Source organism: Anopheles cruzii, chromosome 2 (assembly GCF_943734635.1).
Source record: "Anopheles cruzii chromosome 2, idAnoCruzAS_RS32_06, whole genome shotgun sequence".
NCBI lineage: Eukaryota > Metazoa > Arthropoda > Insecta > Diptera > Culicidae > Anopheles > Anopheles cruzii.
In genome coordinates, this window is record NC_069144.1 from 42,200,763 (window position 1) to 42,218,287 (window position 17,525).

The 17,525-nt window shown below is 49.5% G+C and overlaps 1 protein-coding gene and 1 non-coding gene across 2 annotated transcripts; both read left to right on the top strand.

Annotated features, from left to right (window-relative positions):
* Positions 1-1,926: 1,926 nt before the first annotated feature.
* Positions 1,927-17,501, top strand: LOC128268813 (glutamate decarboxylase). Its single transcript, XM_053006057.1, has 7 exons — positions 1,927-2,045; positions 2,123-2,200; positions 6,683-6,922; positions 9,854-10,422; positions 10,514-10,581; positions 13,194-13,272; positions 14,036-17,501. Exons 2-7 carry the CDS (start codon positions 2,137-2,139, stop codon positions 14,552-14,554), a joined length of 1,539 nt encoding a protein of 512 aa, XP_052862017.1. The 5' UTR covers positions 1,927-2,045; positions 2,123-2,136; the 3' UTR covers positions 14,555-17,501.
* On the top strand, positions 6,319-6,391 carry Trnaa-agc (transfer RNA alanine (anticodon AGC)). Its single transcript has one exon. It is a non-coding gene; the product is annotated as a tRNA-Ala (tRNA).
* Positions 17,502-17,525: the final 24 nt, after the last annotated feature.

The following is a 17,525-nucleotide window of genomic DNA, read 5'->3' on the forward strand; positions in this document are numbered from 1 at the left end:
CTCTTCGCCGACCATCTGTTAGCAGTTTGTTGTTTGTTCGAAAATTAATGGGCGACACTTGTGGTGGGCGAACACCAGGAAGTGGTGTCTGAAATGAGGCAACATTAGCGATGCTCGTGGCGCAGCGCGATAATGGAGGCATGATTTGTTATGAAGGTTGTTGTGCACAGTTTTAAGCTGCTTTGAGTAGAGATTTTTGTGTCCCAAATTACCAACAATGTCCTGCTTTTATCATTTAAATACGAATGCAACATGGAGCGTTTTGATGCATCGTTTGAAACGGCTATAACAACTTTTTATTACTTGGAAAGTGTTGAAAACATTGACGTCAGACATTTCCACTTCAAACTTCCCATTAACTGCGCACAACGAATATCTGCGCGTATTTCCAATCAAACGCAAATCAAGAGCTCATTACCAACAGCAAAGTGTTTTTAAGAGTCAAACGCACTTAATGGGGTATTAATGAGCGATAATATTTTCGATGACCGGTTCAACATGAATGGAACATTAATATGCTTCAAATGATGGATCGAAACAAACGGACATTTGAGCACTTTTCCATCTATTCACCTTATCATTTCTTTCCAATATTATGCTCTGTTTCGTCTGTAGAAAGAGAAGCTTTTATTTACGCACAAATATTTTCACAATTGCAAAACAATAAAACCGTCACCGGACTCAGCTTAGCGTGGAAGTGGCGTTTCGTTTGTGCGTCCCGTCCCCGACTGACGTCATCCTTGCAGAGCTTCGGGAGGCCCGCAATTGTCACGCAAAGTGCGACAGCAACAACGACAGGCAATTTGTTCTGCTCTGAAAACTCCTGTCCGCTTTGCTGCCACAAGCATAAACCACAAACAACGGTTCGGCCAAAATAGGCGAATTTGTTTGCCCTTTCGGTGTGTTATTTGGCAAACAAATCGTCGTTCTTCTCGGAATCGTTCCTTCTTTTCTTTTGATTAGTGTGTGGCATTTTTGCATAAGTTTATGGTCGGCCTCCTCCCTGGGGCCATGAGCGTCACCGGTGCCAGAAGCACCTGCAGCAAGGCCCCCTTCTTCAAACCACCAGAAGTGTGAAGTAAGGTCCTTTTTTAGCCTGCAAGCATTGTAACATTTTCCACTTTACGATGTCTTCCAGCAACGCCGGACACGTTCGCGTGCACTCCGCCGGAATGCTAAAGCTATGTCACCTTGCTCCTGGCCGCCACGCCACCGCCCACAAGTCTGTCCCCACGCAAATCCCACACAAAATCCTCCACAATCCCCCCATTTCGTTGGCCACGGCCTGGCAGGGTGGGGATAATACATAAAATATTCAGTTTTCCCCAACCGAAAGCCAGGCCCAGTTCGGGTTACACACAACCCACGGCCAGCGGTACCGTTTGGCTCCGCCCCGAACCATGATGGCGGCCGGTTTGAGAATTTTCCGGGAAAACTCCTGCAAGCGGTGGAGTGGGTTCTCGTGCTCCCAAACGATGACGTAATCGCGCCAACCCACACAGAGTTCGGAATCGTACTCTCGGCGCTAGGCGTAGGAGGAGAGATCCTGGCGCGGTCCTTGCCGAACCCGAAGAAGCCTTCGGATGCGCTGGCGTCCGATGTGTGCGGGAACGGCTCTAGAACGCCGTTTTGTAGGTCGAGCAACGCTTCCCAGCGGTCACAGCTAGTGAGAACGTCGGACAGTACGGTTTTGTCTCGAGAACCAGTTCTTCGGTAGCCCGTGTCGGGGTCATCGGTGCATCGGTGTGTGCAGAACGTGCGTGAACGTCGTGGCAAGTGGCTCGCTCGTCTCGGGTGTGACGGTTTTTGGTTGTGAAAATTCAGCAAACCCCTAGGAAAACCTTCATCACCAGGAGAAACGCACTGAATCGAGCGCCATTTTCCCACCATCGCTCTAGCCGATCGATTGTTCTGTGAGGCTGTGTTACATAAGCTGTGACTTGCTACCCGTAAGCGTGGATTAAGAGTGAAAAGCTTCGGAAAACGTAGCCCCTCTCGTACGTTCTGCTAACACATCCGTCAGTGAGACACCAACTCGTCGTAAGGTAAGTCATTGAGAGACTGCGGACGTCCGTGGACGGTAAAATGTACAAATTTTCCGTAATATTCTCTCCTTAACCAGGGCACGAAGGCAAAATGACGTCGATAAACGTGGACAAATACAAACTGTCCGACAAAACGGCAAAGCTGACGGCCAAAGGTAGGTTACGTAACGTGTACTTGCGTAGTTGGGAGTGATCGCTCGCGGGCATTGGAACCGGATCGGAATGTAAATTGCGAATAGAAGATCTGAACGATAAGATTTGATAAGACAATTTAATTACACTCCAGCGAACCGTAATCGAAACGGAACGAAATGGATCTCGTTTAATTTTCGCCCTCCCAGCTTAGGGTCTCTTGAATGGCCGAATGGAAAACCATCATTTCGGTTGATCCTTCATGAAATGGGTTCCATCAGAGAAGTGCGCAGCAGCAAGGCGTTTGATGCCTTCGCCCAAACGCCTGGGCGCTGTGTGATCTTCCATTAATTTTAACAACCCAAGCATCGTTGGCATAAAATGACCTTCATTAGGGCAGAAGCCCGTTACAAAGTACGCCAATTTGTAACGGTGGGAATCGGAACGCAATGGAGAAGGTGGCCAAAATGGCCACAGGAGCGAACAGGACACTGGTTTTTTTTTCTGCCTCCCTGTGCTAGAGACCCCCTGGCGTGCACTTCACGTTGCGCAGGTTCTGACGAGCGCAGGTTCATGCGCCATACGCTGCCCCGGGGGGTGTTCTAGAGAGGAGCCACTACAGGGCTTTGGTTGCCTGGGTAAATGGTCGACCCGATCGATCGTTACACAACTCGGGAGGACACTCGGGGGCCGGGTTTGCCCTAAATTGCAGCGAAACGGCTATACCGGAGGCTGTTGACGTCAGAGACACTTTCTAGCTCGTGGGCCTCGGAATTGTCCTAAATGTTTACATTTTTTTTGCCAGGTGTTTACTACTGTTACGTAACACTTGGAGTCCTGGATCCGGACTGCGCATGTGTAACCCAGGGCAACATTTTGTCTGAGTTTTATATTAAGGATTTGAGTTGGGTGCCCAATTGGAGCCCAACATAGAAGCTAATTTTCAATGATTTGGCTTCATTCTTGAAGGTCACTATTTCTGATTATTTTTTGGAATATTAAAATCGGAATTCAGCAATAAGGTCTTTCCGGAAATCTGTTTTCCCCCTCATAATTTGAGCAAATTCAGAACGTACCTAACGTACAGCGGATAGCAGAAGATGTCTGCAAATATGAATTCGGTGGTCTCATTGTTGTCCCTGTGCTCTTCCCTTCAACAATCTCTGCACAAAACGACGCACCGTACCGTGTGTGTGCCACTTGGGCCGTGTGACAGCCACCAAAAGGCCAACTTCCGTCGGCGACAAGCAGTCTGCGGCAAGTGTTACTTCCTCGTTCGCCATCCCGACCCCATTTGGGTACTACAATATGTTTTGTGATATGAAAATGTTTGCCCTACCCGGGCACACACCATTGTGAGCCAAGGGGACGCACTTCTGCCAGATATGACACGATATGCTATTGACACAAAGCAGGGACTCGTCTGGGAAATGGGGAACTTCCCAGTTTTTCCCCTTTTTGTTGAAAGTTTGAATTTTGCACCAACTATTTATCATTCTGTAAGGCCACCGTGAGCCGACGGCAACGGTAAAAGAATGTAATGCTTCACTGCAGTTCGGACGGCGCAGAGGAATTCGAAGAATGTGGTCGTTTATTAAATTTTCCCGTGCCCCAGAGACAGAGGAAAGAAAAACAGATCGAACACAAATTCCATGTCCTGCCTGCCTGCCTGCCTGCGTGTGTGTTCGTGCGGCAGAGTAAAATTCCAACCCCTGGAAGGACATCGGCGAGGGCCACCGGCGACGTGTCATTCGGGCCGCGCGGAGGGCGCAAATATTTGGCTACCGATATAAAACCGATTATCTACACTTTAACGGATCGTTAGTTGCAGACATAATTGAAATCACTCGTGCGCAACCCGACCGACGGCCAGGGACGGCCAGGGTGGCGTGCTTCTGGTGCCCGGGACCTGGTTCAGGTCACCCTGTCCTGCCGTGCCGGGGTGGCTACTTTCCAGAACCTACTCACTCTGCCAAAGCTGCGCTGTATGCTGTTTGGTCCTGCAGAAGGTCCTACAGTGGAGTGGTGCGCTTTGACCTGTCAGGAAAATGCACGACACGCATCATGACACCGTGTGCGAGGGCTATTGGCGCGAGCCGCAATATCTTGAGATGCCCGATAAGCTGAGATGCCATTCTGTAGAGGGGAAAACTTTCCCAAGAAAGGTGCCTTACGTTTCTGACAGCTCTTGGGAAAATAGGAAACAAGATGTATCTTTGCGTGTTTGGCTTGTCATTTCTGAATGAGTGCAGCGAGGCATGTTATCAAGAACTGAGAAACATCACAAAAAGCTGCTCGGTCGCCCGATAAGGTGAGCCAAACTTAATAAGAAAACTTTCTTCGCTCGAAATTCACATTTCGACATCTGGCTCGGTGCCGTTCATGACTTCTCGTTGGTTTTTGTCCATCCTTCTATTTTGCTCCTAAAAAGCATTCCTTCGCCTTTTGTCACTTTCCAGAGAACATAAAGTGTACATTCTGTAAAAGACATAATAGATTTATCATTCTCATTCTTATCTCGCGGGTTACGATAGCTGCCGAAATGTGATCCTTTTGTTGTGTGGGTCCACAATGCACAGAAGGCCAAAGAAACGAACACGGTTGGGCCTTCTTGGACCATTCTTTTTCACGGGTCACCGCAAGGTTATCATACTCGCAAGAAGATGCGCCCCGTTCGAACGACGAGCTCCTTGCCCAACCAGGTTCCACCACAAACCCGGACGGGCGATGTCCTTACTCCGTCTGTGTTCTACGCGAGGGGAGAAAATCAATTTCCTATTCATTCGCCGAAGGATTAGGCCAATGATGAATAGATAGATTGGCTACAGCTCTTCGGCTGCGGTTCCACGAGAGGTCTAGTCTATAAAAATCGTTTTTCACCATTCTCCCCAGACGACCGACCGACCGACCGCCGAGGAGGCCCTAATACCTGTCAATATGGTCCATTTTTTATCAGCGTCATGGGCCACCTGATCAACGCCGACGGTGATGGGTCCCGTGGGGGATTCTCGGTGTTTGGCGAACGGGGGATTATGTTTGCCACATCGCAGCCTGTCGGCGGCAGCGAGGGTTGGCCAATGTTTACTACTCCATACCACCAGCGCCAAAAAGAGTTTCTGAAGTTCTGGTTTAACCTTCTCCACGGCGGCCAATAGAGGCATTCGCCGAGAATCCTTAATTAAAACGATATCAACGCTAATTGTTCAAATGAAACACATTCTTTCGTGATTCCTGGTTCACTGCTGCTCCTGCTCCGGGTGGCTAGAATAATAGGGGCGCGCTCATGTTTCATCCCCTAAGCCGTCGGGATTCCCGCAGCGTCCGCCTGACGCTGATGGACGAAAATGGGGAAATAAATAGCATCGAAATGTTCCCGCGAAGGGTTGCCCGGCACTCGCACTGACTGCGTGCGCCAAACGGGAGGGCTTTAATATTGAAATCCCTTCGAGTACGAATTGTTGCATTAAACCGACACTCGAACCGGCACCGGCTTGAGCGGCAACCGGTCGGACGCAATCCACTCGCCCTGCCCAAGGGGTGGCCACTGCGCTGAAGGTATTTACGTCAGGTTCCGGAGCGCGGTGGATCGAGGGAACACCACGGGCAAATTGATTCCAACGACAACGAGGGCGCCCTCTTGCAGTACGGGAAATTTTATTGCAAAAATAACTGCTAATTGAGGATTTTTGAAATAGTTCTGCAAGCGGGCTAGAAATGTTGTTTTTTCTTGTTAGCATAAATCAACGTATTTGCATTAGACTGTAGTCTCTGCAAAGGACGCTCGTAAAATATGCTCTGGTGCGGTGCTATAACCGTTCTTTTTGAGGTAGGAGTCCTTATTTATAGATCACGGACCACAGGCTATTTTTAAGCGTTGCCGTTTCCTAAGGCGTTGGCTCTTAGTATACCTTTCACAGGCCACGCCACGCGAGTGGGGACACAATCGAGGGATTGTCGCTACGTGGCCGCGATATGCTGACGTGCGCGAAAGCGTGTGCTGGGGTCAGTTTAATCGGATTGATCGAACCAGATCACGTTCGCTCCACGGTGGGGCGTTGCTTTATGCTGTGGAGCGGTCCGTTCGAAAAGTGGGTTAAATGTAGTATGTTTTGTTGAGCCGTCACCGGGCTACACCCAACCAGGGGGTGTAGCTCAGATGGTAGAGCGCTCGCTTAGCATGTGAGAGGTACCGGGATCGATACCCGGCATCTCCAAGTAACTAGATTATTTTTTTAAGCCCCCTAAAACAGCCTCAACGAGACTTTTGATAGGAGTTTAATCCAGGAGCACTAGGAGCAAAAATAGAGAAAACGCGTTTAATTGTCGTGATTTTAACGGGGATAATCGAAAAACAAAGATTTACTTAATGTTTTTGACAAAACTAAAGTCATTATCCGTTATCAATCCAAACTATTCTCCCAGTGGGGTACTGATTGCCGATAACGAAATAGCTTTAAAACTCGTATCAAAGCTCATTAAATTCACTCCGCCGTGTTGCTCCACAGACATCATCCCGGTCGTCCAGTCGTCCGACTCGGCGGAGACTCGCGAGTTTCTGCACACAATCGCTGAGCTGCTGGTCGACTATGTCAACGTACAGAACGACCGGAAGGAGAAGATCCTCGACTTCCACCACCCGGAGGACATGAAGAAGCTGCTCTCGCTGGACATCCCCGAGCAGGCGGTCACACTGCAACAGCTGGTGAAGGACTGCGCCATGACGCTGAAGTACCAAGTGAAGACGGGTAAGTTGATGTTTGGGGGCCCTTTTGGTGACGGGGACGCAACCGAAATCGGAACCCAAAAAGGACAACGGCAAACCGTTGGTTGGGAACCCTTCGCTGCAAGATGGCGGCACATAAATGGGAAAATAACGAAAAGTAGACGTATATCCGGATCAACATCAAACCCATCCGCCCCGGTTTTGTCCCGGGGACCGGCCGAGTCACAACGGATGGCAACAAATGCGTTCCACAAATTGGGCAACATTTTACCTTTTCGTCCTTCCGCCATCGGACTGTAGCTAATGCTGTCGGCGTGAAAAGCCGTGGCAACCTACTTACAAGTGTTCGCAGTGCGTTGATTGAACGGGCGGACCGTTTTGGCTTCTGCAGCACAATCTGGAACGGACGGAGCGTCAGGTTGGCAGAAGAACCATTTATCACTCGGCTGGCGTTGCGAGCGACACTTGGAACCATTTTCCGACCGCACCCCCCGGGGGGAACGCTGCCTCTCATTAGGTTGCCCATTTAGAAGCAATTAACTTCACCTCGCAATAATTCCTGTGAGCATTCGTTCAATAAGCGACGCCAGATTTTTCCAAGATGGCCGACAGGATGGATCCGGGATGGAGTTTGTTGGCCGGATATTACCGGGCCTTATCATGCCACGGCTGGCGGGTGCTTCCTGTCATAACCGGCGGGCGGGTGTCCGAGATAAAATCGGCTCCTCTTCAGTGGGTGCTTAAGATGTCCCTGGAAAGAGCGGCTGAAATTCGACACCCTCTTCAACGGCCCAGTCAGCCTCTCGCCACAAGACTCCTAATCTGATTGTGCACTGTGTGCAAAGGACCGCAATTTCTGGGGGGAGCGCCGATATCAATCACCCTAGCAAAGGTCCTAATGAATTTTGGAAGCCTTTTTTAAGCAACTCTCTTGCACAAAACGATTTTTAATGAAACTTTCCACAAAACAGTGTGCAGAATGAAGAAGAATCAATTGCAAGACTTTCAGGGGCTGGCGGGAGGCAGTTTCCCACCGTGCGGCCGCCCCCTCGTTCGGTGCTTCCGGACGTCAAAAGGCACTTTTCGCCCGTTCGGACACGTGGCTGAGATTAGATCAATAAACAGCAATAAATAGCGAGGGGACCGACGTAAACCGACATTTCCTGCGAACCCGGGCGTCCTGAGACCATTTGCAGCGATGCGTGTGACGAGGATGTCAGCCGCAGCCTCTCTGTCGACGGTGCGTGTGCCGGTGAGACAGCAGACACCGCGAGCAAGTGAAATATGTTAATGCACGATGAATTAGGATTAAATTTCGGTTGTAAGAGCTGTTTTTTCTTTGCTCAAACTCTCAGCCGAGCAGAGGTAGCAGATTGAGTGCATTTTATTACCACCTAATTCCATTATGCTTAGGCCCAACAGGCTGCGGAGGGGCTCCGAAGGCCAACCATCCGCGGCCGGAAGGACGAAAAAGGGATAAGGCGGTGCGACTGACGTTGGCGTTGAATCAATTGTGTCGCCTATTCATCGGGGCGGTGTGTGGCTTGTGATTGATTGCGGTTTTTTGTTATCACCTCAGCAGCATTCCCTTCAGCATTAATTAATGTGGTAAGGCGGCACACCTAGGGCAGCCGTCGGCGGTGAAAAGTTATGTCGATGAGGGCAATTGTGCTGTGTTTAATAGAATAACTTTCACACAATGTGCTTCCAATGCGGCCCACGTCCTAGACAACTGAGGGCTTGAATGGTGCTAGAGCCCGCTAAGGATTCTCCTTAAAGGAAGGAAGGAACTCCTTAAGCATCTTGAAACGTTTTTGTGCGTTAAGCATCGGGTCAACTGAAATTCTAGACTCTCCAATGTAATCTTTTACTAGTTTACTTTATTTTTTTTACTTTAGTTGGTTTACTTATTTTCTACAAAATCTGTTCCCAAAAATATTAAATTAATAAATTTGCGTTGCAAAGCATGAGAGCTAGGAATTGCTTTTTTACGATAGAAAAAGATGCTTTATGCCACATTACAACACAATGGCTAGCCCATATCCTTTATCTATTGCTCATGCTGTCTCTCTCTCGTAATCCGTTTATCTTGCGGTGACCTAAACCCTCGAGGTAGCGCAATTTCTGCACCCAATCCCCCATTCCGCTTTACTGCACACATTGCAATCGAACTCGGCGCTACCCTAACCACACGCTCCGTGCCTCTTCCGGACCGGAAGTGTCGGCCGGACGGCCGGCCGCCGGCAACCTGCCCCCATTTCGGTCCGGTTCAATAGAATCGCAATCAGGATTGCAGGATTCCGCAAACCCGGCAGAGTGTATCGATGTAATGGAATAGAAAATGGCTCGACCCGATTCGATCCATGGTCGAAGGGTTAGCGAACAGTATCGCGTCGTAATCCTCATCGGCCCGGGGGCGAGGTTCCCCTCCGAAACCCTCACATCACTCGGGTGCGGAGTGTTGATTGTTGACATTCTTCATCCTATTGTATGTCCCTTTCTGGAAGTTGCTTGTGAAATTTTAATCCTTTTCGCAAACAACGCGCTTCACAAGCGCGATGTCTCCGATGAGTTTGGAGTGCGGTCAGCATCTGTTTTAGGTTCGATAGTGGTTGAGCGACATTTACATAAGCCCTCGGATCTCGGATAAGAGCAACGCGGTTCTTTCAGTCTTTCGGAGTCCTCCTGCTCGCCACGCGGTGCCGAGCAATCCGATGCGGGATTATGAGCGGGATGAGCGGGCTCGGTGTTAGGGAAGACCGATCACGGGATGGCAGGTTGGATCATTACGCTACATTTCGCACGGCAAGTGATTGTCTAGCGCTGCCGGCCCGGCATGAGTTCGACGACGCTCATAATTAATGATCCAGATTAGGCCTTAAAGCTGGGATTTCGGGGCGCTCGTGGTGATGGATTGGACAGGAGTCTATTAAAGGTAGTCGCTTTCCGCTAGGCCATCCGCATTTCTTCAACCAACTGTCGTGCGGGCTGGACGTGGTTTCGATGGCCGGCGAGTGGCTGACGGCGACGGCCAACACCAACATGTTCACGTACGAGATTGCACCGGTGTTCATCCTGATGGAGAACGTCGTCCTGTCGAAGATGCGCAAGATCATCGGCTGGGACGGTGGCGACTCGATCCTGGCGCCGGGCGGTTCCATCTCGAACCTGTACGCGTTTCTGGCCGCCCGCCACAAGATGTTCCCGAACTACAAGGAACACGGCGCCCGTGCCTTACCCGGTGAGCTGGTGATGTTCACCTCCGACCAGTGCCACTACTCGGTCAAGTCCTGCGCCGCCGTCTGCGGGCTCGGCACGGACAACTGCGTGATGGTGCCGTCCGACGAGCACGGCAAGCTGATTCCGGCCGAGCTCGAGCGGCTTATCGTGGAGCGGAAGGCACGCGGCCAGATCCCGTTCTTCGTGAACGCGACCGCCGGCACCACTGTGCTCGGGGCATTCGATCCGATCAACACCATTGCCGACATCTGCGAGAAGTACAACTGTTGGTTCCATGTTGACGTAAGTATGCAGCACTCTCCGAATGTTTATTTCTTTCTCACAATTTTTCTGCTTCCAAACATTAATCCATGCTTCCGTTCCTTTGTTTTAGGCCGCCTGGGGTGGTGGACTTCTGCTGTCCAACAAGTACCGCTCTCCGCGCTTCGATGGCATCGAGAGGTATGTATCGGTCTTAACCCCTAGTCCTTGCCATTATTTTCCGACTCCAATTCGCCCGTTTTTTGTGGGACAAAAATCGATACACTGGCCACGTACGCATCCCGCCGACCAGCATGAGCAGTCGCTTCGTTCGAGTCGAGTGCTGCAATTAGGAAAACAACGCGCTTTAATCTCTTTGCTAGCTAACAAAAAAAAAGGAAAAAAAATGGCAACGCTCGGCTGGAGTCAAACAATCACGGCCTCAAGGAGCCATTCCGCCGCTCAGCTGTTTCCGCCGAACGAGCCTTCGCATCGGCGGCTTTAATCACTCACCCGACTGTCAAAACGGCCTCACACAATGACGGCCTCTCTGAGGGGGTGCCCGGCCCCGATGGGAAGCATGACACCATGTGGGAAGTTGTCCGTCAATCCGTCGTCGGTGGGCACCACATCCGTCCCTTTCCGTGGCGTGGTTCCGGAACCAACCGAGAGGCCCCTTAAAACGGCCTCCAGCACCTGCTGGCAAGTGGGACAAAAGTGTAATCATTCTTCGTTCGCTTCCTTCTCTGCAAGAAACCCTGGTTGGCCTTGCGCTTCGTGAGTGTGTGTGTGTGTGTTTGGCAAAAGAATTTTCTTTAAAATGAAAACTAACGACAAACGGGAAAAATCGGTCGGGGTCGGAGACGGCTGAAAGTAATAAAAGAGTGAGGAAAATTAAAATACCGAACCGTGAAAAGTCAGGAAGCGGCCCACAACTGCCAACTGCTGCACAGGAATCCTTTTTCTTCGGGATCGCTCTCTCTCTCTCTCTCTCTCTTTCGCTCCCTCCGTATCCCTCTCGCAGCACGCGGCTATTGATTTCCGTTGGTCGGGTGCCGGCTTGTTGCCGGTAGTAAAGCGGCAGGACGGAAATGGTACGCATCGGAGGCTACTGTAACTAATTGTTCCGAAATTAAATTCCTTCGGCGGAGGTCCCGGGGGTTAGGCAACAGCTTGGCCGACATTTGCCTGCGATAGATGGTGGGGTCGATTTTGCTGGAACCGTGAAGGATGTTAACATTAGGCGTCCTTGCGGGAAGAATGAAATGAGTTTTCTTTTGGCTGCTTGTATTTTGAAAAACTTTAACGAAAAAAGGCCTTTACACTTTAAAATAATATCATAAAAAGAATGACACGAATAATAGAAAATCATGCCAATTACGCGGGCCAACCGTGTGTGGCCTATTTTTTATGTCATGTGCTTCAAAATCGGCCGCGCTTTTCGATCGTTGCATAATTAATAACAGCCGCCCGGCAGCCCCGGGTGTCCCGAATCCGCTAAATCTGTCCAATCATTAACGGGGCGGCCACTGCGCCTGCCGGCACCACATCGGCAGCATGAAACTGTCATTAGGCTAAAAGCTTTCCGGCCGATTTTGAAAGTGGGCCGACTGGTGAAAGTGCGCCGCCAGAAAGTTAACGGAAAATGAATTGTAATTTTATGATAATCCTTCCGGTGGACCGCAAAAACCGAATCTTGTTGGTGCCTTTTGTGCGGCTGTTGTCTGAAACCACGAAAACCCATGCCGGAACGGGAATTGAGTAACAATTAGCGTTAAGAGATATGATTGGAAAGATTTTCCTGGGCTTTCCGGATCAGTTTTATAGCAACGATTGCCGACGGCCGCGGTGTTAAATTTAATTAAAATTCTCGGGTTTTTACCATTGAAAAGTACCACGGAAGTGTGTCTAAATATTTCATTAATTTCCCAGCACTCGCACTACCGTCGCATTTCCCAGCGCACTACGGCGAGGGTTACAGCAACGCAGGGAATCGACAGTGCCCCTATGGACGCTGTAGTTTAGCGTTTAAAATTAATGGTGGAAATGGCGCTTAAAAACTGTGCATGAATTACGGGCGGATTATGTAGAGAGCTCCGTTGGGCATTAAAAATTAGCCCAAGCTGAGAGTACGGGCCGCAGTTTATCAAAAGTGTGACTGGTGTAATCCTGGCTCGTGAAATGGTTACACCTGCGACACCTTAATTCTGCTAGCCAGGATGAGTGAGCAGGGCTTCAAATGTTTCCAGGCCAAGTCCGTGCTCCAAAAGCAGACATTGTAAATAGCCAGACATTGAGTTATAGAACTTTTGAGCATAGACATTCTTCAACCTAAATTTACTATGCTCCTTCCTAGGGGTTTAGTTGTGCGCAAAGATTCAATTCCATTCTCGCTTCTCCACAAGACATTAATCCGTAACGTCAACTTCAGTACTTCCTTCCGACGCCAGTGTCAACTCACCGGATAAACTGCATTCAAATTTTCCCCGAATCTGTACAAACAGCGATAAGCTACTCCGGGTTCGAATGCAAATGGGAGCGCCAATCTGTGTTCGGCCGTTTCAGCACTGGGCGAGCTCATGAAAAAAGTGGCACTCGTTGTGTACATTAAATTAATTCCTAAACACTCCTTCGGGTATTGCGGTAGCGTCGACGATGGATGTTGTGGAAAAATTTGTCACCACACTGGAACGTTACCCGGAGGAACCCCTTTTCGGGTCGGGCCGGGCACACCCTTCTGTCAAGCGAACCCATCGCCCTTACAGTTGCTAACCCACCAGACCGTTCAATGTCCCCTTCCGCTTTTCTTCCAGATGCGACTCGATCACGTGGAACCCGCACAAACTGATGGGAGCCCTGCTGCAGTGTTCATCGATTCACTTCAAGGAGGACGTAAGTTCAGGAAGAGGGTTGGTGGGCTTGCCGTGATTGAATTTTGCTAGCCATTCAGCTCGTGAGGTGCCGGGAGGTGTACTTACGAACCGCCGGTTCTGACGTGATGAGCTCATAAATCAAGCACATTTTAATATCAACAATATGGTCCCGGCCAGCCGTGTGGTTTTTTTGCGATAAAATTACAATTTTTACTGACTTCTGAGGTCAACCTAGAATCTATAAAATGGCACTGCTGTCGTCCACTCTGTCCGGTATGATGGCCAGCGGCAGGTTGTGCTGTGAGAAATGGCGCCAGCTTCTGCCAGCGAACTGCCCATTCCGATGATGAAAGTTTAGTCTCGTAATCTTTAAATCCTCCGAAAAACTCCTCAATCCGCTTTCCGATTACCGCTCCAGCCAGTCTCGGGAAACAAGTCGGGCCTTGTCCGATGCGGGAAAAGCGCTCAGGCAAATTGATGAACCATGTTCGGGCCGGAGCACGCCGGTTCGGGAGGATGGTGCTATTTACTTTACGATTGATTGCCCACCGTGCACCGTGTGAGAGCGCCCTCCGGTGGCAGATGTGCCGGTTTCCATGATGCTGCCCGGCTCAAACAGTGTTACAACTCAATCAAGCGATTTGGACACTTTTGCGGGAGTGACGAAACGTGGGAAGCTACGCTGCGTTTTTGAAGAAATGAGTGTTAAAGGAGTCGGGAAAACGGGATCTGAAATTCTGAACTTCTCGATATCAGACAGTAAGGCTTCTCTCGCATTCTAGGGCCTCCTGATTAGCTGCAACCAGATGTCGGCCGAGTACCTGTTCATGACCGACAAACTGTACGACATCAGCTACGACACCGGCGACAAGGTGATCCAATGCGGTCGCCACAACGACGTCTTCAAGCTGTGGCTGCAGTGGCGCTCCAAGGGTACGGAGGGCTTCGCCAAGCACATGGACCATCTGATGGAGCTGGCCGAGTACGAGGTGCGCCGCATCCGGCAGCAACCGGACAAGTTCTACCTGATCATGGAGCCGGAGCTGGTGAACGTGTCGTTCTGGTACATTCCGAAGCGTTTGCGTGGAGTGCCGCACGACGCGAAGAAGGAACAGGAACTGGCGCGGATCTGTCCCATCATCAAGTCGCGCATGATGCAATCCGGCACGCTGATGGTCGGCTACCAACCGGACGATCGTCGCCCGAACTTTTTCCGCTCGATCATCTCGTCGATCGCCGTCACCGAGGCCGACGTAGATTTCATGCTCAACGAGATCGATCGTCTGGGGCAAGACTTGTAAGGTGCCTCCGTGCGCAGTCCGATGGGAGACCCAGACACCCTGTTCCTGTCGCTAGCTGCTGCCGGGAGCTCACTGTCAGACGGGGGGCAGCTGACATTTTAATCAACCAATGAGTATCAGTTATGAAGACATATCAATATATCTTCAACAAGTTGTTGTGTTTCACATTCCAAAGCGAAAAGAACAAACATACGAATGCTTTATTGACCGCAGTCTGTGAGATTTTTCTTAGGAAGGCTTAGAGCAGGAAGTTAGAACCATCGTTTCTAGAAAACGTTTTCGTTATCCATGTCACGGACATATCAGATGGTTTATCTCTCTTTTTAAGTTTACGTGTTCTGCTGAAAAGAATCACTTTGACGATCGGTAGACCTAGCCGTAGTGAATTAAGTTCCCAAAACTGACCCGTTTTGCTAGGTTCGTCCCCTAACACAACTATTTACCTAAACCTTGACTGTTGAATCCCAGCCGCCGGGCACGGGAAACCCAATTATATATATACAACAATCGCAAAACGGTAACCCTAGAGATATACTATATATACACGTATATACACAGCCACCCAGTAACACCTTAAAGACCGCAAAATACACACTAAACCGGCAGACGACAATGCCTACGTAGGCCTGCGAGGCACTACGAGATGGCTTCGCGAGGAACTCGCGATGTCGAGCGTCCAAGCATAATCCGCGAATTCTGCCGTTTACGTAGATGTGTTTTAATTCAAACTCACACTGGCCCTCCCCCAGTCATAGGCCGTGTGCCAGCCGACCATGTAGCACATCATTGCGATAAGTAGTCCATTTCAAGGTACCTTAAAACCTGCATTCGGTACCTCAGACCTTTCACGGGGTTTTGAGTGGATACTGTGGCGAAACTGGTGGCCGAGTGAAGATTGAAAAGTCATTTGAACAAAATTACCTACTGGTCTATGTGTAGTGTCGCAATAACAGCCACGGGAACCGGTTCAGATCGAACCTGGAACGTTCTGGCGAAAGTTCATCCTACAGTCCGTTTCCGCTTTCGCCAAGTATAATCGACCGGTAGCGTATCCTAAACGGAGGCATTTATGGCTACGGCCACGAAACTATCCTAGGTTGTGTTGTGCGTATGTGTGTCAGTTTTGTGCGATTGATTTTGGCGCTTAGTTCCGATTCGTCCTCAATCGCGCGCTCGACCAGAGCAAGTGCAAGGACCGTAGACTGTAACAATGTGTAAATATTAGGCTTCTAGGTATGTTAACGCTTAATGTCTCCTACCGTCGAGTAAAAGGAATTGGGTGTGACAGAGCTAGAGAAAGTAGTGCGAAGCAGCATAAGAAGTGTATAAAACGGTGCGCTACGGTGCGGCTGAAACGAAGCGCAACCTGTAACCTGACTGAGAATGTTATCGCCACGCGAATATTGTTGATACTGTGCAGTCCAGCCGGTTAGGATGGAGAACGTGTTCCAAGACGACGAGATAGCCTGCGGTAGTACCGGGAGACAGATCGTCGATGATCAGCTCTAGGGGCGGCCAGTGGACAGGATATTAAATTTGCCAGAGTTTAGACAAACATGGACGCACGGTAAGGGACTAGAGCTCCATTTGTTTTGCCTTCCTGCCATCCTGGCCACAATTAAGTTGCTGCTCGTTGATTTTTATTTTATTTCGGCACAGCCAGTTAGGAGGTTAGGTTCTGTATATAATACGTTCTTCATTCTTGCAGCCAAAGAGTTCAACGGACACAATGCAAAGCATTTAACGCGTGGTCTACGTTACTAGAGCAGTGGCCACGTGTGCACACGGTGTGGGTTATATCGTACTGTGCTTAGGAATTTAACTTTGCCAAGACGAATGGTAAACGAACACGTAGTGGGTATGATTTTAGTAGAACCCTAATTTTAAGACGACTGTTTGAGGCGGTCTGCTCTCCGTCGGGCTCAGGGAGCGCGATGTGGAGCTGTGGACGGAACCAAGTTCCGGAACCGCGCTCTGCATCGGCATCAGGAGCCCGCCAGGATAGGGAACTGATGCGAACAGTGAAACGACAAAATCACAAAGTCTTCCTTCAAATGAAATGTTAATTAATCAACGATTCATGCTCACTCTCAGATACGCTCATTTGTTGGCACGGGACGGCTGGTGGCCCCTCGGTAGCCGGAAGTGCACGGGCACGACACTGCCCGTGCGAGACCGAGCCGTCCCGGTCGGTCCTGGTCGTCCCAGTGCCCTATTTGTATATTTCATCTGAAAAGTGATGTGAATCGTTTACGTAATGTATTGGGTGACGAGAGATGAAACACACAAACATATATATGCAAAAATCAAAATGGAGAAAAATACGAAACAACCTTATTGCTGTACAATGTCGAGCGCGCGGAAAGGAATCCAATATAGCACACGAAACCCAAAAACTCTTCTGCAGCGCAAAACAAATGAATTGCTCAACTTTAACCCCCAACGGTTTGCTTTAGTGGTTCGAAGTTGCCATAAACGCATTTACACGCAGATAAATGGGAATGAGCTTTCCCATCGTATTGGTTTTGGTAAACGTGTCGCCGACCGATCGTAACCGTTGTAAAAAACATTTTATTTTCGCCCCTGGCATAGCCGGGAACGTTGAGTAGTGTCAGCTACTCTACTCTTAATCCGCTCCATTCCATTCCAGCACTACAATGCAATGCACTACACTGCAACATTAGCATGTAAAGTACGAAGACCGACACGAGGAATTGGACCGCAAATGGTGTAGCGAAACAGCAAAATGTAAAACAAATTCGATGAAACGAGAACAAATCCCTACCTAGATGTTGTGTGTTGTTGAATGCAAAAAAAAACGAATATATTTCACACGCCGCAGTCGAGAGGCGACAACGAAGAAATCACTACAGCAATCCGATGAAGTAGCCCCTGCAGGTGGATTCAAATGAAATAAATAAAGCGTATAATATCTATTGGCAATTGTAGATGGAAATACACATCGTTTTGC